The sequence below is a fragment of the Batrachochytrium dendrobatidis genome (assembly GCF_000203795.2).
Source record: "Batrachochytrium dendrobatidis JAM81 unplaced genomic scaffold BATDEscaffold_1, whole genome shotgun sequence".
Taxonomy (NCBI): domain Eukaryota; kingdom Fungi; phylum Chytridiomycota; class Chytridiomycetes; order Rhizophydiales; genus Batrachochytrium; species Batrachochytrium dendrobatidis.
Window position 1 is genome coordinate 1,669,388 of NW_006281099.1, and position 26,376 is coordinate 1,695,763.

At 42.3% G+C, this 26,376-nt stretch overlaps 11 protein-coding genes across 11 annotated transcripts; 9 read left to right on the top strand and 2 right to left on the bottom strand.

Annotated features, from left to right (window-relative positions):
• Positions 1-580: 580 nt before the first annotated feature.
• On the top strand, positions 581-3,075 carry BATDEDRAFT_36422 (uncharacterized protein). The gene is made up of 2 exons (XM_006675797.1): positions 581-668; positions 1,989-3,075. Exon 2 carries the CDS (start codon positions 2,051-2,053, stop codon positions 3,023-3,025), a length of 975 nt encoding a protein of 324 aa, XP_006675860.1. The 5' UTR covers positions 581-668; positions 1,989-2,050; the 3' UTR covers positions 3,026-3,075.
• A 439-nt stretch (positions 3,076-3,514) lies between these two features.
• BATDEDRAFT_34048 (uncharacterized protein) lies at positions 3,515-6,081 on the top strand (the record flags this gene model as incomplete). Its single annotated transcript, XM_006675675.1, has 4 exons — positions 3,515-4,088; positions 4,201-4,283; positions 4,355-4,421; positions 4,510-6,081. The coding sequence occupies exons 1-4, from the start codon at positions 3,528-3,530 to the stop codon at positions 6,079-6,081; spliced, it is 2,283 nt and encodes a 760-aa protein (XP_006675738.1). The 5' UTR covers positions 3,515-3,527.
• Positions 6,082-7,529: 1,448 nt separating this feature from the next.
• On the top strand, positions 7,530-8,379 carry BATDEDRAFT_36423 (uncharacterized protein; the record flags this gene model as incomplete). Its single annotated transcript, XM_006675798.1, has 2 exons — positions 7,530-7,869; positions 7,951-8,379. 2 exons carry the CDS (start codon positions 7,533-7,535, stop codon positions 8,355-8,357), a joined length of 744 nt encoding a protein of 247 aa, XP_006675861.1. The 3' UTR covers positions 8,358-8,379.
• A 527-nt stretch (positions 8,380-8,906) lies between these two features.
• Positions 8,907-10,616, top strand: BATDEDRAFT_21697 (uncharacterized protein; the record flags this gene model as incomplete). Its single annotated transcript, XM_006675292.1, has 1 exon — positions 8,907-10,616. One exon carries the CDS (start codon positions 8,907-8,909, stop codon positions 10,614-10,616), a length of 1,710 nt encoding a protein of 569 aa, XP_006675355.1.
• A 345-nt stretch (positions 10,617-10,961) lies between these two features.
• BATDEDRAFT_84750 (uncharacterized protein) lies at positions 10,962-11,648 on the top strand (the record flags this gene model as incomplete). The annotated part of the gene is made up of 1 exon (XM_006675954.1): positions 10,962-11,648. The coding sequence occupies one exon, from the start codon at positions 10,962-10,964 to the stop codon at positions 11,583-11,585; it is 624 nt and encodes a 207-aa protein (XP_006676017.1). The 3' UTR covers positions 11,586-11,648.
• Positions 11,649-11,981: 333 nt separating this feature from the next.
• On the bottom strand, positions 11,982-13,467 carry BATDEDRAFT_84751 (uncharacterized protein). The gene is made up of 5 exons (XM_006676248.1): positions 13,339-13,467; positions 13,048-13,245; positions 12,763-12,942; positions 12,292-12,669; positions 11,982-12,223 (listed from the first exon to the last, which is right to left on the bottom strand). The coding sequence occupies exons 1-5, from the start codon at positions 13,351-13,353 to the stop codon at positions 12,014-12,016; spliced, it is 981 nt and encodes a 326-aa protein (XP_006676311.1). The 5' UTR covers positions 13,354-13,467; the 3' UTR covers positions 11,982-12,013.
• Positions 13,468-14,389: 922 nt separating this feature from the next.
• BATDEDRAFT_84752 (uncharacterized protein) lies at positions 14,390-15,182 on the top strand. Its single transcript, XM_006675955.1, has one exon. The coding sequence runs from the start codon at positions 14,451-14,453 to the stop codon at positions 15,132-15,134; it is 684 nt and encodes a 227-aa protein (XP_006676018.1). The 5' UTR covers positions 14,390-14,450; the 3' UTR covers positions 15,135-15,182.
• Positions 15,183-16,226: 1,044 nt separating this feature from the next.
• Positions 16,227-17,093, top strand: BATDEDRAFT_8357 (uncharacterized protein; the record flags this gene model as incomplete). Its single annotated transcript, XM_006674930.1, has 3 exons — positions 16,227-16,514; positions 16,596-16,874; positions 16,986-17,093. Coding segments are annotated over 3 exons (675 nt in total), but the record flags the coding sequence as incomplete, so codon positions are not given.
• Positions 17,094-19,895: 2,802 nt separating this feature from the next.
• BATDEDRAFT_85472 (uncharacterized protein) lies at positions 19,896-21,212 on the bottom strand (the record flags this gene model as incomplete). The annotated part of the gene is made up of 1 exon (XM_006676249.1): positions 19,896-21,212. The coding sequence occupies one exon, from the start codon at positions 21,210-21,212 to the stop codon at positions 19,896-19,898; it is 1,317 nt and encodes a 438-aa protein (XP_006676312.1).
• A 676-nt stretch (positions 21,213-21,888) lies between these two features.
• On the top strand, positions 21,889-22,781 carry BATDEDRAFT_21703 (uncharacterized protein; the record flags this gene model as incomplete). Its single annotated transcript, XM_006675293.1, has 2 exons — positions 21,889-22,096; positions 22,489-22,781. The coding sequence occupies 2 exons, from the start codon at positions 21,889-21,891 to the stop codon at positions 22,779-22,781; spliced, it is 501 nt and encodes a 166-aa protein (XP_006675356.1).
• A 737-nt stretch (positions 22,782-23,518) lies between these two features.
• BATDEDRAFT_21704 (uncharacterized protein) lies at positions 23,519-26,186 on the top strand (the record flags this gene model as incomplete). Its single annotated transcript, XM_006675294.1, has 2 exons — positions 23,519-23,651; positions 23,719-26,186. The coding sequence occupies 2 exons, from the start codon at positions 23,519-23,521 to the stop codon at positions 26,184-26,186; spliced, it is 2,601 nt and encodes an 866-aa protein (XP_006675357.1).
• Positions 26,187-26,376: the final 190 nt, after the last annotated feature.

The window sequence follows — 26,376 nt, forward strand, 5'->3', positions numbered from 1 at the left end:
GCCCGTCTTCTACTGTATCATATCCACGACAATGTGCCTCCACTTTTAATTGTTGAACACGACATTTATAGCCGACAACATCTTTAATCTCAATCTTGCTGGACAATATATTCGTGGTCCTTTCGACTCTCCTCTAGTAGACACCCAAGCATGGAAAAAAATAAACACTTACACTCAGACGGTCAAAGGAAATAACTCTTTTCATGTTTCTGTCGATGTGGCCGATTTTGGCAACGTTGCTGGTCTTCTCGCTGCCGTATACGTTGATGACAAGCTCTATGCTGACACTGGTGTTTTAAACAACAAATGGATTGTTACTGAACAGCCACCAGAATCCGAGTGCTGGTGGACAGACGAAGATTTTAAAGCTGATTCCCTGTGGCATACAAATGTTCATGCTTTGTGCAATGATCCTTCCAACTCATGGGGCGATCATGTATCGCGTTTCCATAGCCAGGCACCCAACTCTAAAGCAGAGTTTATGTGGTATGCAAACTGTCACAACACAGGAAACCGAACGACATTCAAGCACAACTACTTTAGAATAGATATTGATCTGCGATCAAATATTACTGTCCCTGTTCCTACTTCGACATTAGCTATTGCATCCACTTCTGAATGCACTGATATCACCTCAAGTGTTGCATCCGCTAGCACAGCTTCTACCAGTGTTGGAACCACCATTTACGCAATAACTACTACCAGTGCTGCATCTACCACTAAGGCGATAACTACTGGTGCTGCAACCACTACCACCGACGCGATGACTACTGGTGCTGCATCTACCACTACCGACGCGATGACCACTGGTGCTGCATCTACCACTACCGATGCAATGACTACCGGTGCTGCATCTACCACTACTGATGCTGCCACTACCAGTGCTGCAACCACTACTACCGACGCGATGACTACTGGTGCTGCATCTACCACTACCGACGCGATGACTACTGGTGCTGCATCTACCACTACTGATGCAATGACCACTGGTGCTGCATCTACCACTACTGGAGCAATCACTACCAGTGCTGCATCTACCACTACTGATGCTGCCACTACCAGTGCTGCAACCACTACTACCGACGCGATGACTACTGGTGCTGCATCTACCACTACCGACGCGATGACTACCGGTGTTGCATCTACCACTACTGATGCAATGACCACTGGTGCTGCATCTACCACTACTGATGCTGCCACTACTAGTGTTGCAACCACTACCACCGACGCGATGACTACCGGTGTTGCATCTACTACCACCGACGCGATGACTACTGGTGTTGCATCTACCACTACTGATGCTGTCACTACCGGTGTTGCATCTACCACTACCGATGCAATGACTACCGGTGCTGCATCTACCACTACTGATGCTGCCACTACCAGTGCTGCAACCACTACCACCGACGCGATGACCACTGGTGCTGCATCTACCACTACTGATGCTGTCACTACCGGTGTTGCATCTACCACTACTGATGCTGCCACTACCAGTGCTGCATCTACCACTACTGATGCTGCCACTACCAGTGCTGCAACCACTACCACCGACGCGATGACCACTGGTGCTGCATCTACCACTACTGATGCAATGACCACTGGTGTTGCATCTACCACTACCACCGACGCGATGACTACCGGTGTTGCATCTACTACCACCGACGCGATGACTACTGGTGTTGCATCTACCACTACTGATGCTGCCACTACCAGTGCTGCATCTACCACTACTGATGCTGTCACTACCGGTGTTGCATCTACCACTACTGATGCTGCATCTACCACTACCGATGCAATGACTACCGGTGCTGCATCTACCACTACTGATGCTGCCACTACCAGTGCTGCAACCACTACTACCGACGCGATGACTACTGGTGCTGCATCTACCACTACTGATGCAATGACCACTGGTGTTGCATCTACCACTACCACCGACGCGATGACCACTGGTGTTGCATCTACCACCACCGACGCGATGACTACTGGTGCTGCATCTACCACTACTGATGCTGTCACTACCAGTGCTGCAACCACTACCACCGACGCGATGACCACTGGTGCTGCATCTACCACTACTGATGCTGTCACTACCAGTGCTGCAACCACTACCACCGACGCGATGACCACTGGTGCTGCATCTACCACTACTGATGCTGCCACTACCAGTGTTGCAACCACTACTACCGACGCGATGACCACTGGTGCTGCATCTACCACTACTGATGCTGTCACTACTAGTGCTACCACTACCACTGATGCTGCATCTACCACTACTGACGCGATGACTACTGATGCTACTACTACCGAGTCTTCATTCTCGATTATACCCTACTATACATCTACATTTGTAGCTGAATCTTCAGTTGAGACTACTTCTACCGCTGATGCTATCACTACCGAGTCTTCATTCTCGATTATACCCTACTATACATCTACATTCGTAGCTGAATCTTCAACTGAAATCACTTCTACGACTGCTGTTTTCGCAAGCACATCCACCACTACTGAAGCCTCTAGCTCTTGGGCCGGTTACAACTCACCTGTCATTTCATCTTCTACTTTTGACTTTACTAGCAGTTCCTTATCAGAGCTTGCCGCCCCTTCGATTACTTCAGGTACATCTAGCATAGAGGTGACTAGAACGTATTACTCGGGCTCTGCATCTGCCACTTCAACATCCAACTCCACATCAGGCAATCAAACAGCTGCTAATTCATCATCAGATAGTCCAAAAGGAAGCAGTAGCACCACCAACAGTGGTGTTTATGCAGGCGCGGGTGCTGCAGCTGCAGCCGTGGCAGCTGTCTTCATGTGGCGCCGTCGTAGCCTTTCGCTACGTAGTGCTGCAATCACTCCAAGCTTCCCTGAAAGCTCCAACATGAACCCATTGTATGAGGGTAGTGCACTTCCCGACAACCCACTTTATGAAGCTCCAGGTGGAAATAATGGTGATTTCTCAAATGCACCAGTTGAAGATGGATTTGCCAATGACCTTGATGCTATTGATACCGTTCATGCCTAATTGACATTAAACCTTTTTGTGATATGAATAAACTATGATTATTACAATCTATATGTTTATTTCCAAGTTGTCAAACTTGACCTTTTACAACTAGTAACAAAGGATGAGAATGGAGAAATAAATGAGATTGTTGACAGCCATCACCATTGATGTTGTTTTGAAAATATCAATAGATTATTGATTTACATGCCAGAAACATCTGTTGCTTGTGCCTCATGTACCATGACAATCTGGCTTGCTGGTACAGTCAATTTGCTGATCCTTACAATTCAACAAGACAACGTTCCTCATTTGGTCTTGTCCTGACGCGAGTTCAGCGTTCCATCTATTAGTTTATGCTAACCTAAACCAATCGTGGAATGTTACAAACGGAAAACTCTTGTTTTTAAAGTGCTGCAACAATAGTTTGATTAATGCCATCAGAATATCTTCAAAGCATGATAAAATTGGAGTTTTCCATATAACCAAAAAATATATTTTCCTTGCATTGTCAATAGTCGTAATGTCAAATCATACTGGATCTATGCCAATCAACGCTGCCGCTGGGTTTCAACAGAAGCAGCAACGACTATTACAGCAACAGATGAACATGCAACCTCAGCCCCAGACACAGCTGTTGCAGCAACAACAAATGTTGCAACAGCTACAGAGTCTACAGTCCATGGGACTGACTCCATTACAGATACAGGCAGTGATTCAACAGCAACAGCAGCAACTGCATCAGCAGATGCAACAAGCCCAACAGAACCAACAGCAGATGTATTCGCAATTACAACCAGCTGTTTCATTGCCATCGCTTCATCAACAGCAATCCTTGTATTCTAATAACAGATCCGCTAGTCCAGTTGAATCTGCCAATAGTGCTGGAATCAATATGGCAGCAACCACCCCTACCAATACTAGCACAGTAGTCAATACCAGCAGAATAGGGTCTATATCCAACTTGGCTCCAGTTGCCCAAAAACAAACCTTGGATCAACTTGTTTCTATGCAACAGCTCAAGAATGGTCAGGCAGATACGGCAGTCATGATCCCACAAGTTAATCACAATATTGTTCAATCGGTACGCTTTATGGGGTTTTCTTGCTGGAGTTTAAAGTTTTATGAAAGAGTAACTAACCAACTGGACAAATTATGCTCGATTCAATTCAATAATATTGAATTGACTGCCAAAGATTTTGGATATCAATAAGCAGCTGATTAGAATTTTGGTCGAATATCAGAACAATGGGTGGATTGGAGAGCCCGAACAAAAGATGTAATGTACTTTGTGCAAATGTCTGTCACATCGAGCTGTCTAGATATGCTAACTTTGACTCGTTGATGTAGATATCAGCAGCGTCTGCAGACAAATCTGACGTATTTGGCTACACTGGCCGATGCGGTTCAAAAAAATGTATGTTTTTGCTAGTAGTATCCATGAGTTGATTGATACTACAGACTTGTATCAAGTAATCGATTATTTTGTATCAATCTAATTATAGAAACCAGCTGCTCTGGCTGGTCAAACTCCGGATATATCTCAAGTAGATTACCCTTCAAAGCTTGCACACTTGCAACCAGGACAAGCTAATACTGCCCAATCCATCAAGTCAGATGCTGATCTAGCTAAAGGGGTGAAGCAGGAGAATGCTCAAGGGCCGCTATCTAGTAAAGTATCAACGAATTTACCGGCATTATCCGAGCCGGATATCGAATTGGACAATGCCAAACCTACACAATCTATACAACACAAACGTCACAGTGTTCACGAGCCGCAAAGTATGCCTTTGACAACACCAGCCATGACACCCATAAATCCAGCTGTACCAATAATTTCAAATCTTCCCCAGCTACAGCCTGTTTTATCGGAAGCACCAACTTCACTACAACCATATGTAGTGACTGTAGCCGAGATGAAGGCGTTGCCCCTGGATAGAGATACCTTGATTGAATCTGTAGCTCCACCAGTGCTTATTCTCGATCCAAATCATGGCTCATCTAAACCGGATCCAAGTACATATATTCCTGTTCCTCCTTTTTTGGGTGACAGCAACGACTCTATGACAAACCCAACAAAAACACTACCTGGGTTTAGCGTGCTAGATGCGAATGCTGCCCGTGATATTCTAAGGCAGCGATTGAGTGCTCCCGGAGATAGTGGTCGTGGGGTCGGAAAATCCAATTTGGGTGTTGTTGATATTGAAGGCGAATATCGAGATAGCGATGTTGGTGGACTGCGAGATGGAGGTGTGTATGCCAATGTTGTGTCCAACACAGATACCATCACTACCTGTGGTGAGTTTCCCAATGCCACTCGCACCATTTCTCATGCAATGAATGTTGAAGCAACATCCGCTTTCGAGGTCGACGCTACTCCTGTACCAGTTGATCCAGTTTCAAATACTCGGGAGCATATTTTGATGCCTTCCTCAACCGTGGTTTCAAGCATGCCAATCCCTACACCCTCAAACTTGCCAAGCCACATTAAACAAGCATTGCTGCCATCCATTACTGATGCAGTTCGTGTCCAAAGGAATCATACATCTGGAGAAACAACCAATCAGGGAGCCCCTGATGAAGAGGAAGATGATGATGATTACATTCCTGAGCAACATGATGTGGAGGAGGACGAGGAAGAAGATGGTGAAGACAATGATGATATGCTTGCTACAGATGGTGTGGAGGATGATGCGTGCACAGACCATAGAGCGAATGATTCTAAACCAAGTCTTTTTAGTGACGAGGATGTGTTTTTCCAGCATGAGCAATCACTGTCTCAGCTCAGCCAGCAGCCAGACTATTCCAACACTCGACATCATCTACAGTTTGATTTAGTCGAGTCTCAAAGTAACACCACTGGAATGGCTGCACCAAGTCGACCAGCCACTCACTCTGGTCCCAAACTTGCTATGCAAACCAATGCATTTGTGTACGGAAACTCCGACTCTGGAGAGATAGTTTCTGCTGCTGTCGGTCCAGACAATCAATCAAAAGCAACTAGTCAAGACTTTGAAACTCAGGCTGCTCAAGCTAGCTTTGATATTTTTGGTGGAGAGACCGACTGGGGAAAATAGGTGTTGAACGAGTAGATCTTGAACTGATATGCACAAATAAAGCCAATCTCGACCATGTGCTGTGTAGCATTGCATTGTATGTAGATGATGGCCATCGTGGCTTTGAGTAGCATTGAGGCAGGTTTTCAGCTTTTTTCGACTTTTTTATAAATATCTTGGCAACAGCAAACCAGATATTCCAACCTTGCTGAATTCTTTAGTTGTATATCGTACTTGCCAAATTAGTCCATCCAAGCCAGCGTTTTTAATCAATGCATATTTTCAGTATTAAAACACACTCCGCTCGGGCTAGTTCTGACCAAAACAGTCTATTTTGTAAGTGAACTCGCTTCGAAAGCTTGATAATGCAATTCATCATGCATGTGTACTGCTTCCGAATAGCTGATGTACAATACAATAAATTCGGCACTTTTGTACCTATCAAATGGTATTATACTCATTGTTGAGCTGAAAATATTATTTCTTGGCACCTTTACTTTATTACCTCCCTATACGAGCTAGCCATAGCCCCACCTGACACTGTTATTAACCCCTACTACGAATGCGAAATCTTAGATTTGACTCGCTCATGGGCTTGTGTGAATAAACGACAATTTCGGCTATTTCTGCGACTATCTAGTGCTTTTTTGTTGGCATTACTAACCTATCTTGGTAAGCTGCGTAAAATAGTCTTTAATGGATCTTGTATCTGCACAGTCAACCAGCTGATTCACACCAATATGTTTTATTTGCTTTATACTTAGCATCAGTCAAGCATTTATTCTTTGATAGGACATTGCTGGATACAAAGTGTGTTGGGTTTTATGTGAATACGGTTGATTCTATTATGTTGAGCAATTACACATTACACTTGATTCTAGTGCGCTAACCAATAATTTTCAATTTCAAGACCAACTTGGAATATTACATCAATTCAGATCAATACTCTAATATCTAAACTAGAAAACATCAATGCACAAGGCTACATTCCAGAAATGACTGATATTTATGGCGTTGGAAATCTCGCTCGTGATTATAAGGAAGCATATGATATCTACCATCAATTATTAGCTCATAATTATGAAAGCGACACTGTGCTGAGGGTCGAAAAAGAGTTTTTCGCATTTGAAGCCAGACTATTTCCTTGGGTAATCAAGGGCAAAAAGTACAGGTCGGCTATAGATATGCTACTGAATACTACAGGTCGTGGAATTGCAATAACTACTGGGTCAAAGTATGCATTGGTAGCTAAACTTGTCGTCACTATGCTTCATGAGATTGGTAGCACGCTCCCAATTGAAATATTCTACTGTGGAAAAGACGATCTTGGGACAAATGAGCTTGAAATGTTTTCTGCTTTTCCAAACGTAAAACTGGCGGATATGCAGGATATACTAGGAATAGATCAATGTAGTAGAGGATATGAAAACAAGCCATTTGCAGTTCTGGCATCGAGTTTTCGAGAGGTGATTATGATAGACGCTGATGTTTTATTTTTTCAACCGCCAGAAGTCATTTTTGAATCAGCCGGCTACAAGGAGATGGGTGCTGTCATTTTTCGTGATAGAACACTTGAATATGGAACTTGGAATCATGGACCATCTTTGAAACGTCTTGTAGAGGAAATCGCGCATCCGTACTTGAGTAATCTTATTTATCCCGAAGCTCGAGTTATGCGCAAGAAAACTGCCCAGGAAATTGATGCTGGTGTAGTTGTTTGGGATAAAATGCGAACCATGCCTGCCATACTCCTTACTTGTCTGCTCAATAGTTCTCCATACAAACATTGGATTTATGATCGAACTCTTGGTATGTCATGAATGCATTTGATACATGACAAACTGTCTACTCTGATGCCAATTTATTTTTGCTGATTAAACATTTGTATAGGCGACAAAGAAACATTCTGGCTTTCCCACGAGGCATTACACTTGCCTCTTTATGTCCCAAAAGACAATGGTGGTTCGATTGGAAGGCTGACCGAAAGTCGCGGCACTTATGCTGTCTGTGGTAAGCTATATCATCAAGATGAGGAAGGAAAACCGCTGTGGTTTAATGGTGGCGTTGGGCTGCGTGTTCCATCCAAAGATTTAAAAATGGTTCAGCTCACTCATTGGGCAACGGAAAGCTCCGCCGACAACGTCTATTGGGATCTCACAACCGAGCCGTTTTGCCTTATTGCCAAGTTGGATGCACCTTCTGGATACACAGACCCTCACATTGGAAGTTTGGATCCTGCTGAAGTAGCTCTTACTCAGAAAATGTCAGATCTATGGAAAGAGTATTTTCAATTATAATAAAGCTAAACTTGGCTGAATGATTTTGCAGACTGTTTCTTTGCAAGTGTCTTTAAAAACTACCGTAGAGCCATCCGCTCTAAATGCCAGCCATGGCTAATAACCATATACTGGTTACAAGTATCAATTCGAGGTCTTGCATTCAATTTTCAGCTTACATGACTGCTACATCAGCATTTCACTGGTAGAAGGAATTGTAGTTTTCTCGCCCATATTGCTTGGAAGGGTGGTGCTGTGTCTTATTAGGAAAAGGAATCCAAAAATGAATAATTTAGGTTTCAAATCCTAAATTTACAAGCCATGAGGGATGACTAGCCCAACAATCAGGATGGAATTAAGGAAGTTTTAACTATTATAGCTTTATCAACTAATGCCACCATTAAAATTTAGGTTTTTTTTCATAGCAATGCTTCCTAAGGTGTACCGTCCTTAATCTAGGATTTGAGCGGGCTGATTGACCTATCTTCCTTAATGGCCACCATCAATCATTATAAAATGGGTGTATTCATCCTCTAATATTATCATCATCCTATCAGCAACTCTCATTCAATGCAATTCACATCTGCTCTTGTTCTTGCTACTCTTGCAGCCTCTGCTGCCGCGTACCCCAAATGTCCAGGTGGCAGTTGTGCTCTCACCCAGCAGCCCGCTGCCGAGCAGAATGGTGCTCCTTTGCCTGATGTCGTTGAAGAGGTTCCTACTGAGCAACCTAGCACCACCTGCGCTGGAGGTGTTTGCCCATTGACTGCTAAATCGGTTCAAGAGGATCCTGCTCCAATTGTTCAGGAGGCCGGTACCACCTGTGCTGGAGGTGTCTGCCCATTGACTACCAAACAGCCTGAAATTCCCGCCAAGAAGTCTTGCACTGGAACCGGCTGCAATTCTACAAAGCAGCCCGAGGCACCCCAAGAGCCTGAAGAAGAACCCCAAGAGTACCAAGACCCCGCACCTCCCGCCAAGAAGTCTTGCACTGGAACCGGCTGCAACTCTACAAAGCAGCCCGAGGCACCCCAAGAGCCTGAAGAAGAACCCCAAGAGTACCAAGACCCCGCACCTCCCGCCAAGAAGTCTTGCACTGGAACTGGCTGCAATTCCAAGAAGCCCGAAACTCCTGAATCTGAGGACGAGACTGAGGAGGATCCCGACCTTGAGGAGGATGAATATGAGCCCCCTGCCAAGAAGTCTTGCACTGGAACTGGCTGCAATTCCAAGAAGCCCGAAACCCCTCAGACTCCTGAAGAGCCTGAAGAAGAACTCCAGGAGTACCAAGATCCCGCACCTCCCGCCAAGAAGTCTTGCACTGGAACCGGCTGCAATTCCAAGAAGCCCGAAACTCCTGAATCTGAGGATGAGACTGAGGAGGATCCCGACCTTGAGGAGGATGAATATGAGCCCCCTGCCAAGAAGTCTTGCACTGGAACTGGCTGCACTTCTACAAAGCAGCCCCAGACTCCCCAGACTCCTCAGACTCCCCAGCAACCCCAGACTCCCCAGACTCCTGGAGATGATTCCCAGGTGTACCAAGATCCCGCACCACCCGCCAAGAAGTCTTGCACTGGAACCAGCTGCACTTATACAAAGCAGCCCGAGACACCCCAGACTCCTCAGACTCCCCAGCAACCTCAGACTCCCCAGCAACCCCAGACTCCCCAGACTCCTGGAGATGATTCCCAGGTGTACCAAGATCCCGCACCACCCGCCAAGAGTACCGGTAAATCGTGCACATCTGCCAATCCACCTTCCGCTGGTCAGACTACTGGTAAATCATGCACATCTACCACTCCACCTTCCTCTGGTCAAACCACTGGTCAGACTACTGGTAAATCGTGCACATCTGCCAATCCACCTTCCGCTGGTCAGACTACTGGTAAATCGTGCACATCTGCCAATCCACCTTCCGCTGGTCAGACTACTGGTAAATCGTGCACATCTACCACTCCACCTTCCGCTGGTCAGACTACCGGTAAATCGTGCACATCTGCCAATCCACCTTCCGCTGGTCAGACTACCGGTAAATCGTGCACATCTACCACTCCACCTTCCTCTGGCCAAACCACTGGAAAGACTACTGGTAAATCGTGCACATCTACCAAGAAGACTCCCGCCTCTCCAAAGAAGCCTTCCGCCCCTATTCCCACCGCAACCTTCGATCCCCCCCATAAGCCTGGATACTCTGAGGGTGACATTATCGAGTCTGGTGCCTCTTCTACCATGCTCTCTGGTGCTGCTATCCTTCTTGCTGTTGCCGCCTTTTTCTAATCTCTTAGAAAACAACTAGATTTCATCATTGTTTTTGAAGCTTCTAATAAACATTTACTTTTGCTTTATTCATTGTTTTATAATTGAGTGTTGAAGATGCACAACTGTTGCAAATCCAACACTGATGAATTTAGGGATATGTATGGAGTGTTTGGGGCTGTTGCACACCATGTCAGGGCTATTGAGTAGGAAACTGCTCATCAAGGTCGTATTCACGCAGAATGGAATACATGCCTGAGATGCGTGATAAACAGTCAGCTTTAATGATGATAACCATCGAATTTGCTGCAAAGTGTCCTCGGAACTCCTTTTTGAAGTTCTCTGGTCTTTCTCCTGGTGATTAGCATGACATCAACTACCGCTTATCCCAAACTGAAGCTGAGCTATTTTGGCATCAAAGGCCGAGCAGAAGTGATTCGTCTTACACTTCATATTGCTGGCATTCCATTCGAAGATGCTCGTATTAATGGCGAAGCCTGGAAACAGCTAAAGCCTCAAACTCCATTTGGCCAGATGCCCACTCTCACTGTCAATGATACTACTATCATTTCCCAGTCCGCTGGTATCTTACGATATGCTGGCACTCTTGCTGGCCTCTACCCTTCCACCGATGCATTGAAGGCCACTTTTGTTGACCAAATCCTTTTCCACTTGGAAGACATCAATGTCGTTGTTGCCGCCACATACAAGAATGAGACGGATGTCTGCAAAAAAATTGCAGAGGATAAGCTGCCAGCTATGCTTGCTGATCTGGAAAAGGTAGTGGAGGAACATGGCAAAGGACCATTTGCTGTTGGGGACCATTTGACAGTAGCTGATGTGAGTATCTATGATGTGATTGGATTCCTTCAGTCAGGCGACCTCCGAGGAATTCCTACTACTATTGCAGATGGATATGAAAGAATCAGCCAAATCTGTGCTCATGTAGGCCAGATCCCAAAAGTTGTCGAGTGGGAAGCTGCTCACTAAGGTCATATTCATGTCAAATGGAAGCGTGCCGAGTGCATAATAAACAGTCTCATGCAATGATAACTCATGCCAAATTCACTGGCAATATTGTTTTCTAAACTCTTTAGTTGGCTGGTGTTTCTTCTAATGATTGGCATGGAAGCAACTGTTGTATTTCTGAACTGTGCAACCATTGTCCTTTTAAACCAGAGCGTATCTGTAAGTTTTTAGAATACAACAGGATTTTGTTGACAACAACCGAGCCCAATATTTGGATTGAAATAAATCAATCTGGTGATTGTACAATGATTATGCCAAATCAGGATAGTCTCGGATCAAAGTTATAGTTTAATTTTGAGCAATCGAGAATGCTTATTAAAGTCAATTTGTAGCAAGCACAACGAATATTTAACCATTGTATATCCCAAAGCGTAGATACAAGTGTTTCATTATGCGTGAATACGACTGTAATTGGATCGTCCCCACTGAATGACTTCTGCTGAACAAAAAGTGTCCAATCGATCATACTGTTCAACTGCATCAGAGATCTGATGACGACTCAACATGCATCGCACAAGACGATGTGTTTTTGGACAGGATCTGGATGCAGCACCCTCGACCGGTTTGACAATTCCTATTTCAAGAAGCGTTTCGAAAGCCTAATATGCCCATAATAATAAATCTGTCAAGTAATATGATTAAACTCAATGTTGGAATACAAACTTACTTTGCTAGCTACTCGCTTAATATAAAAGATGGATCCACTTGCTCGTCCCATTGTAGCCACCCGTTTAGAAAAGTCACGATACTCTTCATATACCATTTCAAAGTTGAAGGTTGTCACTTGCCGTTCCAAAAGACACCGGATTGCAATTAGCAAACATAGCTCCAAAACCGACAGACCATCCACAAGATCCGTTCGTTGATCTCTAAACCCAATTCTCCCTTGCGATACTTGTTTCCAAACCTCAACTTGGAAAAATGGTGCTGATCCAGAGAGTTTGCATATCATTGGAGTAAAGGCTTGGAGTGCAGATATCCATGTGTTGCACATGTCAAATATATCGTGCCAAATATCAATCGAGTCAGGATCAGTAAACAGCATCTAAATAAGTACATGTGCCATATTGGTATGATATATTATTAAACTGCAATACAAACTCGATCATAACGCAAACTCGACGAGAAAATAAAGTACCTTGACGGATTCATTAAAAGTGTTGATAAATGCTGGATCTTTGATGCCGTCTTGAGACGAGATGCTCAACACTGAAACCAGTTGATTGCAGTATTTTTCAAATGAATTCTCGGAATACAAGTGGATCAACCGATGCGAAAATCTTGATTTAACTCTTTTTTCCATGAGTTCAAGTGCATCCTACAGTGTACATTGAGTTTGGTGAGTTGCTGAAACGGATCAAACAAGTCTGTTTCAAAACAGCTGCCATCAGACTGCATTATTTGATAGCAGTAAATCACTTACCCAACGACTTGTCATTCCAATCACGGCAATCGGACTCTCATTTTTTTGAGAAATATCAAACAGATTATATAAAAGTGTCTGCTTTGGATGTTGAGCAAACAAGTCAATTTCATCAAGAATAAATAATACAGGTGTGCTTTGTTTGGTGCCATGATGAAGCATGGAAAGCATATATGCCAAGGTTTCTGAAAATGTGTTCTGATTAGTGATTAGATATGATTATAAAACATGTAAACAGATTAGCTGCAGCATATTTCACAGATGAGATAGTATATTTGCAAGAATACTTGCCATTGAACAAGCCATCGGGTCGGTCTCTAAACACAGTTGCTTCACAATACAATGCAGTGCTCGTTTATCATTGACATGAACTAGTCCACTTAAATGAACAATAAAATACGGCTTGTGCGATCCTGTTTCTGGAAACTTTTCTGCTAACTGGGCAAGTGCAGTATTGACCACCTATCAAACATGCCGATTTCGCAACAGACATGAGCCATATCAACGAAATCAAAATCAAAATTGAGTTGAGCAATACATGACTACTTGACAATACTTGATGAATCTGATAAATGAATGCATTTTGAATTCAACTCACCTTGGATTTCCCGCTGCCTCGGCCTCCAACCAGTATAATAGAGTTGCTTTGGCACGACTCAACTGCCTTGTCCATGAGTTGGAATACCGTTCTGTTGATCCATTACAATCATATTTACATGAAAAGTCAGCGCAAGATGAGTGTCAAAGTGCAACCGGACATCACTACACTAGTGTTTTAAAAGCATAATCTAATCGATTGACACATACGATACAGCATTGTGAGTGTTTGGTGAAACAGTTTTCATATCCAAAGACTCGGTGGGTTTAAGTCGTTTCATGATGGCATTGCGGGCCAAAAAACTTGATTCTGCATTGGTGCTAGTCAGCATTTTGTTACAGTCTTGCAGCATAATTTGAATGTGTTGATGTCCGAGTCAGTTTTCAAGAATTTGGATAAAATCAACTTGCTTTCAAAACGTTCACTTTACCCATCTGGCTCATACAAGACTATCTGTATCAATGGGTATTATCAAACCTCTTATGCTGAAATAAAAACACGGAAAGGTTTAAGCATCAAAACTATTGGATGATAATTACTCGGCATATAGATAATAGTGATTGATGATCGCTGCTGCGCCAGTACAAGTACTGTAATGCTAACCTAAACCAGTCTTATAGTTTTACAAACCAAAAACTCTTGTTTCCAAAATGCAGCCTGATTGATGCTGTTTGAATGGTTCCAAAATATGATGAAAATGGAGTTTTTTATAACCAGAAAATATTTTCTCGTTCTCATTCTACTGTCGCTAGCTGTGATCCAACTCTTTACTTGACCCATCTCTAATACTGATCGTACTCACACTATGGGACGACGTATCAACCCGATTGCTTTGCGACTTAAAGGCCAGATGAACTGGCCGTCTAACGTTCATCATCCCATGCTGACCGACTACATCAAGCACATATTCCAAAAGTCCATGTGTGGTCAGCCTGCCATCAGAGCGAGTACTACTGGTATTTGGGTCAATGTGACTGTGCTGGCTACAGAATCGCACAATCCTTTGCTGCACAACCCACTTTTAAGGGGCAATCCAGTGCTTCAGTTTGGAGGTGCTCAGCTAGAAGAAGCTAAAGGCAGACTCGAGACTAGAACCTTTAACCGAACCACCCAGCATTCCTACTACAAGCCTCTGTTTGCCAAAATAGATACCAGAAGTCTTATACAGGCTCTTGCAGGAAAGAATGGAGTATCTACTGATACTACTGAAGCAGAATCAAGCGAGCAAGATCAGACCACCACCAATATTTTAAATGATGAATCTGATACTATTACAACAGCAGCCCCGTCCAAGGGATTTGTGACAGTTACAGGCGGACCACTTGCAGCATTACATATATACAAGGATGTGCCCATATATCTCAAGATCAACGTAGTACAGAATGCATTGCTGCGAGCAGATATCATGGCAGGACTGGTAGCAAAAGCCATGTGCAACGGCCGATCTATTTCTCGTATCCACAATGATGTGCTGGCTCTACTGGGATAATCAATACATTCAACTATGCTGGTGAAATAAACGATGGTCGTAAAATTACCGCTTTTCACAACTGTATTCGTGTAATGGGATACCAAGCGAGTTTATGTAATAAACAGCCAGTCTCATGGAATCATCAATATCAGTTTACTAGTCAACGTTATTCTGATTACACTCTTTAATTGGTTGATCTTTATTCTGGTGATTGTCATGACAATTGTATTTCCGAGATGTGTAATCTTGTTGAACGTGAGTGTATCTGATATTAGAATACAATAGTTTGATTGACAACAACCTCAATATCTGAACTACAATATATGAATCTGATGATTGCACAATGTATGGTTATGCCGAATGAGCAGAAAGGAGCGTATGCATCATATGGTGGATATGTCAGAATCAAGCATGTCAGTTTCTAGTAAAAAAGTGCAACGAGTATTTAACCATTGTTTATTCCAAAGCAGTAACTACAAGATAGATACAGGTTCCATTCTGCGTGAATACAGCGGTAAAATGGCTTCAAAGTAGTGTTTCCAGATAGCTGCAGTGGAATGCATACAAGCCCATATCCAACTATAAATGTTGTGGATTATTGCAGCTTTTATTTGTGTTTGATGGTCAGATCGCTTGGACTTTGAGTTGACGGCGAGTGGAGTTGACCAGCAAGTAATGGTGAAGAACAATAAGCAGCACAATGACAACTCCAAGAGAGTTGACTGATGCAGTCAGTTGAATATCTGAAATCATTACTGTTTGAATAAAAGAGTTTCACAGTATAAGTTATATGATGACAAACAGCAAAGACTAGATAAGGACGCACCAGTCGTAACAGTTGCGGTTGAAACTGTTGTCGAGGAAAGTTGAAAATTGCACTTTGACCAACTCTTGAAATCAACTGTTAGAGCTTACTATTGGAGTTATACCAGCATGCTTTATTTTGAATCCCTTTCACTGCATGAGGTTCTCGATGACTTGACCAGGTAGATATTTATACGTTTTTTCCCAAACCTACACTTTTACATGGGTCATGAATATCACTAATGTCTGCATTCTAACCATATTTAATACTATTCTGTCTGTATATAACGCACCATCTCATTCTATATGCACAGTCGCTTTATTGTCAATGTTCCTGATGAAGAGCTCGAATCAATTCAACGAGTCTGTTTCCAGATCGAACAAGCTCACTGGTTCTATGAGGATTTTGTAAGAGAAGAGAATCCTCGCCTGCCATCACTATCACTCAAGCACTTTTCGCTGATGCTGTTTCGCCACTGTCCACTACTCCATCACTGGGCAGATGACCATGAGCATGCATTTGCTCGCTTCATGGAATACAAGACTCGTGTTCCTGTTTGTGGTGCCATTATTCTCAACCACAATCTAACAAAGGTAACGCTTTGTTACTTTTGGATTCATTGTTAACCAGCCAGCTCAGCCCATATTTATAAATTTACAAATGCAAACTCTTAGATCCTGCTGGTCAGAGGCTGGAAATCGTCGGCTTCGTGGGGGTTTCCAAAAGGAAAAATCAACAAGGACGAACCAGAGATTGCTTGTGCTGTTCGTGAAGTCTACGAGGAAATTGGGTTTGATACTAGCCCTTATATCCGCCAAAATGAATATGTGGAACGAACAATGAGCGAACAACATATCCGTCTTTATATTATTGCTGGAATTCCTGAATCAACGGAATTCTCTACAAAGACTCGCAAAGAAATTGGGGTAATATTGCTGACTATCTTTGGTCTCGTTAGTATATAATACAACAGTGCCATTAACTGTTTTTACTTTTAGGACATTCGTTGGTTTGATCTGGCACAGTTACCTGGATACAACTCTGCCGAGTATGACAGCGGCCAGCAGCATTTTTCAGCTGCTTCTTCTACAAACATCGATGGCAGTCCAAAAAAGCTAAAATTCTACCTAGTGACTTCCTTTGTGAGTGCTCTTCGTCGTTGGGTTTGTCGCTTTAAAAAAGCAAAACGAATGGGCAAAGAACGATCCCGTGCTCATCTTAAAGTTGTTCAAGGCTATGACTCTCAAAGCGATAGTGAAAACGAAGGCACTGGTGCCTCAAATATTGGATTTTGCCAACCAACTAAAAAGGAACGTGCTAGTGGATATACTAATGTTAACAGAAACTCTAAATATACCGAGGCATCTGACCCCTATCTTGCAGGTGATATCCCCTTAGTAAATGATCAAAACCATCCCAACAACAGCGCATCCAGATCCATCTTTCAAAATATTCCTGCAAGTGATTACTCGAGCCAGTATATTATTTCTCATTCTGATGTTACATTTATGGAGAATGCTCTCAAAAAAATGATTGGAATCAATCCCACTCAGCCATCGTCTTTATCTACAGTGCCAACTATCAATCAAGCTACTACATATGCATCCTCACTCCCAATGAATCATTCAAGTATACATCCGCATATGTTTCAAAATGTTCCACGCAATGAATATCCAGTAGCTACACAATCTGAACATCATGGCTATGCTCAAAAAACGCCTGCATTTTCTCAAATGGACAACCAAACAATGATGCATCCAGACTCTCACTCTAAACCCATATACGGTTCTTTATCCGATAGCGCAAAGCAACACAATACTGTTCCCAGTACTTATTTTGCAGAGCTGAACAGACCATATCCATCAATTTCTGCGGAAAACTCACATGTGCCCTCTGATCGCGATTCAACTTTACATGGTTATTCAGAAGCACGGCGCGTGAGCCAATCCTCTGCATATTTTGAAGACGTGGCTGATCAACAGGAACAAAAAAATCGACTGTTGAATATTCTACATGCACCAGGGAATTCAACATTGGAATTTGATACTCCATATAGAAAGGCTTCCCTGACTACTACATCTCCAGTCACCCCGCTTTTTTCAAAATACCCTGCTCCTCCTCTTAAAGTACGACAGCCCTCACTAGTAACAGAAAGTCCCGAGGCTTCCGTTTTACCCAATCCTTCGCCACGCATGCTGCAATCGAATAAAAAGAGCGCTGCTTCGCGATCCAAAGCCTCAAAGCATTCTGCTATCAACTCGAGTAATAATCCTGGGCCTATATCTACTGATGTCAGAGGAAGCAATCCCAATACTGTGAATTTACAAGCTACTGTTGACTCGGATAGAAAACAACAAGAGGTGGATAGCGCAGCTCTTTTAAAAATACTCAAGAGAGATCCAGCCTTTTTTTCAGATTCGCAACCATTGCAGCAACTACAAACTCCTCATTACGATCGTCATGTATTGAATGGATCAGCTGCAACAAACCCAAAAGTATCCGAATCGGATAAAAACACATTGTTACAGGCATTATTCAAAAGCTCGACACCCAAGCCACCTATGACTGCTTCTAATCTACCTACAGTGGCAAACGTCAATCGCCAAGATTTGCTTAGTGCTCTTCTGGGTGCTAATGCCAAGCCCAACTTTACTGGTGATGACCCATCTGCAATCCTTTCATCAGCCATCAAGACAGTTCCCACTGTTGATCACCGGCTCACTCAACCTGTATTATCTCCCGTGAATGACAATTTTGCTCCATCTAGCATTTCTTTACAGCAACCTCATCATGATCATGCTACAGCTGCCAACTTGCTATCAAATGATCACAAAGAAAATAATGAGGACTTGTTGTCATTGCTATTGAAGACTGTAAGTATGTCTTCAAAGTCTTCTATACCTATAAATTCAAGTACTGCAAGTGATACATCGTTGGCTGGTCAGTTCAACAAATGTCAGGAACTGACAAATGCATCCCTACAACAGCCTTTAAATCTGTTAAATATGACCACTCCATCCGAGCCTAAGCAAATGTCTGATTTTTCTGACAATGGGCGTAATACATCTGCACAATATGTTTGGACGCAACCACTCAATCAGCAAAGTATGAATTTAGATCAACAAAATTTAGCTTCGTTGCCGAGCCAGACGAATGAGTCTAGCATTCAAGTTAATGACAAGCAGTCGCTTTTGGCTATTCTTACTGGATCTGCAAGCGATGGTCAAAATAGAGCATCAGCCCAACTGTCAAATATACCATTAAACGTTTCATCTGTAGCTACCGCATCAATAGTATCTGCAACACAACAAACAGTGTATTCAAATAATCAGTTTAATGGAATTTCTCTATCTTCAAATTCTGCTGCCCATTCTTCTACTGGGGCACCTATATTTCATCAGCATGGTTCACAACAAGTACGAATATCGCCAAACACACTATCACAGCAGTCTTCCTTGTTAAATGCGCTTTTGGGATCTTCTGGACATACATCCCAAAATGCTTCGTTGTCTTGTCCACTTTTTGGGCTACCACAATCTACCACCCAACCAAATCAATCAAGCAATGAATATTTTAAAGAGTATGATGGTGGTAGCGGTTGACTTGAATGAAACAAATGGCGGATTTGATGGCAGTTTAGGCTTGAAGGATGTTTCACTATCCTTTTTTGCAAGAGTAAAATACCAAATAAAAGAGAGTAATAAACAACCAGCTTCATGGAATGATGAGTATCAATTTACTGAACATGCATTTTTGTTTTCTTGAACGTGTCTAAAATTTTAGGATACAACAAAAATAGTGTTGGTTCAAAGCCAGTCTAATTGCATTATATAATGAACGTTGTGTTTATTGAATTGAAAATGTCAATTTGTAAGAGGACAGCGCAACGAATATTACACCATTGCTGAGTGCTCCATTCTACGTGGATACGACTGTAGAGTAGGGTCGAATCTATACAAAAATCCATGGTTGGATTAAAACCATTTGAAAAATCCGCATTGGCGTATAGTCCCATCTATCACATTGGGTCCAAGCCCACCACTGCATATCCAAAAGTACTGTCCACGAGCATCCATCTTTTTGATCACGCACCGCATTTCAGCTGGTGAACCGCACTTGCAAATCGGTATTTGTTCTACCACATCTCGTCTTACCATGCGAAAAGTTAAATTTATGCGTGTATCTCCACTGAGCGGATGCGAAATAAGCGTTCCAGTACGACGTACAAGACTCTCGGATACTGGCGGTAATTCATGTTTAAAACATTCCTGCATGGGTGGCCACATGATCAGCAATGAATTGTGTGGTAAAAGAATATCATATGTTTGTGAGGGCATTCCAGTATTGCGTAATCGCCTCACTCTAAATACACGAGCTGCACCAAGAGTCAGCGAGGCAATCACAGGTCGTGGACCAATATACGTAAGCCTATCTGTATGCATTCCAGTAAATTCATGCCGTGTGTGATACGAGTTAGCTATGGCAATACCTGGCACCCATCGGCCTTGTAGTTCAAGAGCAGCTCGCTCTCGTTTTTCATATGCACAATTCACTTTCTCTTCAATGATTTTTGCAGCTAGACGCATACTCGGTAACCAGTCACGCGGCTCAGACTTGACTCCAGAATAATAAAGTGGCATATCGCCGAGTATCTCATGATCGGTATACAGGCAAGTATTGTGAGATGATTGAAGCAGTTTCCCCACAACCACCACAGACAATGGGTTCCATGTTTTGGATTCTACAACCATTTGTTGTAAAAGTGCATTTGCATCGCTCAAGGGCAGAATGTCCATAAACATTTCACATGGAGTGTGGACAGCCAAAGTTTCTGGAGTAAGTAAAATGGGTGGCTGCGAGTTTATTTTGTCCGAATCTTCGGACTCGAGTTTGATGCTGTTTTGAATTAGTACCTGCATGGCATTTTTACAAGAATGGTTGCTACTGGTATGATTAAATTGAGTCAATTCTGGCATTGGTGGTGGTATATCAGAAGGACTTGACTGCTTACTGCGACTTTCAAAGTAGTTTGTCATACGGAGCAACTGTCGATGTTTGAGTGGTGTATTTCTTGGAGAGCGCAATCTGCTTTGTTGCAATGGCAGACAATCAGATTGTATTTTTAGCAGCCTTTGTGATGCTTCATGTTCCTGACCATTGCATTCAAGAAGCACATTCATCACTGTTTCGTCAGACAGCTTGTCTTGGAAACGTTCTATAAGCCGAGCAAAAGACTCATCAAACTCTTCATCAATGGCAGTGACACTGGCAGTGCCAGAACTTGAGTGCATTGACAAGACTAGCGAGTTGCTGTCAAGCGAATTAGCAATAGGTGCGAATCGTGGAAAAGTAGATTCAATCTTTGGCTCACCACTGTATTCGCGTAAGTGGAGTACAACAAGGGTAGCAGTATATAATAAACAGTCAGTCTCATGGAATCATTAATATCAGTTTACTAGTCAACGTTATTCTGATTACACTCTTTAATTGGCTGATCTTTATTCTGGCGATTGTCATGACAATTGTATTTCCGAGATGTGTAATCTTGTTGAACGTGAGTGTATCTGAGATTAGAATACAAGAGTTTGATTGACAACAACCTCAATATCTGAACTACAATATATGAATCTGATGATTGCACAATGTATGGTTATGTCGAATGAGCAGAAAGTAGTGTATGCATCATATGGTGGATATGTCAGAATCAAGCATGTCAGTTTCTAGTAAAAAAGTGCAACGAGTATTTAACCATTGTTTATTCCAAAGCAGTAACTACAAGATAGATACAGGTTCCATTCTGCGTGAATACAGCGGTAAAATGCAGCAATTCTACGGTTAATGACAATTTCTCTGCGTTCTCATTCTTTTGTCGATAATCGTGAGTGCTTCAAATTGACAATTTTGACATCAACCATTTCATGATGTCAACTCTTACTTAGTATCTCATTCTGCGTGAATACAGCTGTAATGAGTATTCGCAGGTCACTTCTTGTTCGTTGGACTTGTCGAATTATTGCCTTTTCTGCATTTGTTTGGACAATTAGCTTACTTTGGACCACTCGACAAGGGAATTCTGCTGAAGAACTCCAACAGTTGGATAGAATGCAGTCGCTTCCTATCACCATCCCCTCTAGCTCTATTCATCTTTTAAAGCTACGGGGACTCTTGCATCGAGGTATGACTGTGATTGCTATTGACTAGACAGCCTGAATTGGAGCAACTTTAGTATCTATTTGCTTTGGAATAGACAATGGTTTCCACGCCAATCACTTGATGTTTACTTGTAGTGCTCATTTTGGAGTTGGAGATTGAACAAGTGTCGAGGATGTGGGATTATTGAAACTGCAATTCGAGCATCTGTTCAGTTTTTATACAAAAACCAACATAGGAGAAAGATCAGTGAATTCTGATGAATCTAAAAGACAATATTGACCAGCAAATCTGGTGTGAATTATTATTCCATGGGATTGGCCGTTTATTATTTACTTTGACTTTCTTGTCTAGTATCCTGTTTACGTGAATACAGTAGATTGACACTATTATTCTCTACTTTCATGCAACTTTCAGATTCAAGACTATATATGCCTGTTCCTTCACCAGAAACACCACAATCTGTATTCAAATGTTTATCCGATTCCACTTCAATTCCCTACTCGGCACTCAACGATGACTACTGTGATTGTGCAGACGGTAGTGATGAGCCAGGCACATCTGCTTGTGCCAATATTCAACAGTCTGTATGGATCTGTAGCAAGTCAAAAAAACATATTCCATCTTCAAGAGTAGATGATGGAATCTGCGATTGTTGCGACTCGAGCGATGAGTTGAACGCATGCCGTAAAATTCCAGTTTGTTTTTGAAAGCTGTAGCAATTGCTTAGTAATAATTTATATAATATCGTAGGCTATGACTTTGGATTAGGGGGAATTGACTTTAATAAACATCCTTAATTCTTCAAAACACAACGTCCGTTATATAATAGAAACTATAACCTTGAACCGAGATTCTTTTTTGGAATAACCATACATTGTACAATCACCGGATTTATCCATTGCAATCTAGATATTTGATTCGATTGTTGATGTTGTCAATACAACTCTTGTATCCTAAAAACTTGGATACGCCTTGGTTTGAGAAAACAAAGATTACTTTTAGAAATGCAGCACTGGGTTTCATGCCAATCACCCAATGTTTACTTGTAATGTTCATTTTAAAGCATTGGAGATTGAAGTGTCAAGGATGTAAGACTTGTTGAAACTAAACATTCCGCTCAATACTTTTTACAGAATGAGCAGAGGGAAATACCCGTAAACTTTTTCGAGGAGTTTGAAGGACACTATTAACCAGTAAATTTGATCTGAACTGGCACCAATCATATCATGAGGCTGACTGTTTACTATGTATTTTGGCACCCTTATTGTGTTCCATTTTACGTGAATACGGCAGTAGAATGGCCAAATGAAGAGTCTTGGATTAGGATCGTTTCTATTGAATTAGCCAACACTCTAGACATATATTCATAGGTGCTTTATCTTTTGGCTGCTTTATTTATCTACTTTTCAATCCCAGTGCGTCTATAGTAGATATATCGCAACCCATGAGTCTCCTTGGCCGATTGTTCAAGAAAAAGGCTGCAGTGGCGTTTGAACTGCATCAAAAACCCACTACCAACAACTCATTGATACTCGAGTCTGCATCTATTGACAATGATGACTCTATTGATGGCTCAGGTATGTCGGAATATGCTTAAACGATAGTGAAATTTTATTAAGATATTTTGTAATCAAAAATCCGTAGACCAGTTGGTAGCTCAAAGACCCACAAACAATGTAGAATTAAAGCTGGACACTAAAGTAATTTGTAAGACTGGTCGATCGAATGGTAACTATGGATCGTTGAAGAGGCGCATATCATTATCCTCTCTCTATAGTGATGTTATTATAGATGGAACACTTGCTCCTGGCTATAAATCGTCAGTTATTTCGGCATCACTCAGCACGCTTGCACCGAAAAGTCCATTAGCACTCCATTTCAGTGCACTTTCAGATCCAATCAACAACACTAATGAGCATTCTCAAAATCCTGATCGTCATAGCTCAAGTAATGACATCAATATGGCACAGGACTCGTTTGTGCCTGTTCTGTCCAACAATACCGAGTCTATGCCCATATCTGGAAGCCATCGCGCATCATTGGTTTCTTCTATCAATGGCGAGGTCATTTGCTCTCAGCTGTCGCTGCAGCATAGCACTAGCGACTGCATTGATTTTGCAAAATACTATATGGAGTCAGTCGTAGATGGTAAAGCTGCTTCAAATGTGGTTACCAATATCGAAGTATTAGCTACCTCGGCCGATTCAACTTTCCTCGATCATTTGGATCTTGCTTTGCCTCGGGAAGCTGAAAAGAATACTGGAAATCACATTGATCTTGAGACTGTCGCTATTGAAAAAATCTTGAATAAGCTAGAACCATCACAAATTCCTGTTTCACCTAACAGAAGTAATTACAACAATCCATCAGATATACCGCCATCATTTATACTGCACCATAATACTCCCATTTTGCCATCCATCTCATCTGAATCTGCTCAAAAAAAGCTGCTCAATAGAACATCATCACCACTAGACGCTACAAAAAATTATATTGACAAGTCGCATATTGAGCATCGAAAGTTCAATCTATTTCACCGGGGCAACAACCTTTTTCGGAGCTTTTCCCGGTCATCATCTTTTGAACCTGCAGTATCTGGGGATGAGTTATTGGATTCGTCCAGCATAATTGACAAAAAATCAATTCTTTCACAAACCACGAAGCGACTTGATCGCACAACTAGTCTTCGTCTTCCAAAGCGGTCCACCGCCAAATCGCCTCCACTTCGTCCCGACTCCACATCTTTACTATCAACCAACTCCAAGACCTTTAAAACAGCGGCTATTCCAGCTTTTGTTGATCCCTGCATTTCTGCAACTACCAACCCTGATCGTCATACTAGCATACCTGCTCCAACGAAATCGCCTACCACAAACGCATTGTTAAATACCACACCACTACCTTCAAAAACACCATTATCCCGCACACACAGTTTCAAGGTATTCAAATCACCCAAATTGGCTACTCCATCTGTCAAATCTTTAGACCTGCCTGAAAAATCAACCATGTGCGTGCTTGAGCCTATTTCAATGCCATCAGCTATGATTGAAGCGTTTACTACGCCGGAACTCACGCTCCCAGATCTGCCACAGGATACTTGGCATCTTTTTGAAACATTAAAACGAGCCAGCAAAAATGCTGCAAAAGATGACGACACCTTTCAGATTATCCAAACTGTGGTTGGAACGGAAAACACCAATCTTGCACCCGATACACTTAAACCACCCGTTTTCGAGTCGGATGATGTGGATGAGCTGGTGGTTCAATCAAAACTACTACGATTACAAATGTCAAAAGTAGCAATGTCTGTGCAAGATGAATATGATGCTAGGATGAAAGCTTCATCTTCGGTCGCCGAAACCAATGCCTTGTTTTCCATGTCACCGTATGATAATCGGTATGCTGTTAGTGATATTTTGAAACAGCTTGATGTAGATACTGCGATGTTAAAGCAAAACTCTAGTCCTGTGATTGCAAGTTCCCACCTCGGATCAAATAAAGCGGACAGTCAGACGACTCAATCACCACTGAGTATTCAAAGCAACATTTATAAAGAATCCTCATCTAACCCTGCTCATGCACCATCCGACATACCTTTCGCGGTTACTTCAATGAATGACATAACAGATTCCAGCGCAATGGTACGCCACTACTTGCTCCATCACGGCCAGCTGAAAGCAGATACGCCTACTATCAATGATGTTTATATTCCGCAAGCTGCATTGATGGGACAATCCAATCATGACGGTGGATATGCGCATTCGTTGGATTTTCATTCAAAACCTCACTTGTCCTTGGGCCATCAGCCTTTGACATCGTTGCCTATCAGCGATAGGACATTAGGACATCACGACCATTCCGAGTCAACTCCAGATGGTTTACCTTTAGCACTACCAAAAAATAATGTAGGGTCGCAAAGAAAAGGTAAACTTGAAGCAGGTCAGGGTAAAAAAGGGTTGCCTGATGGTGAATCCAAGCTTCTCAACTCTTCAACGATTCTTACATTGTCATCACTTGAAAGATCAAAAAAGGCTGACAAGAGAATCAGTATATTGCTACCAGAACATGTCCCCGAGTTTTCTTCATTGAATAGGCACATGTCAAATTTATAAATATAACTCATGTGTGTAAAAGTCAAATGTATTGTATGCCTTCGAATCGTTTAAACACATGCCATACTTGTGCGAGGTCGCGAATATTGAACCATCAGTATAATGATTGAATTGTTTATTTTCAATAAATCTTTGGTATAACCTAATATTTTCCAGTAAATTTACTTTCAATAATACATGCTAATTCTGA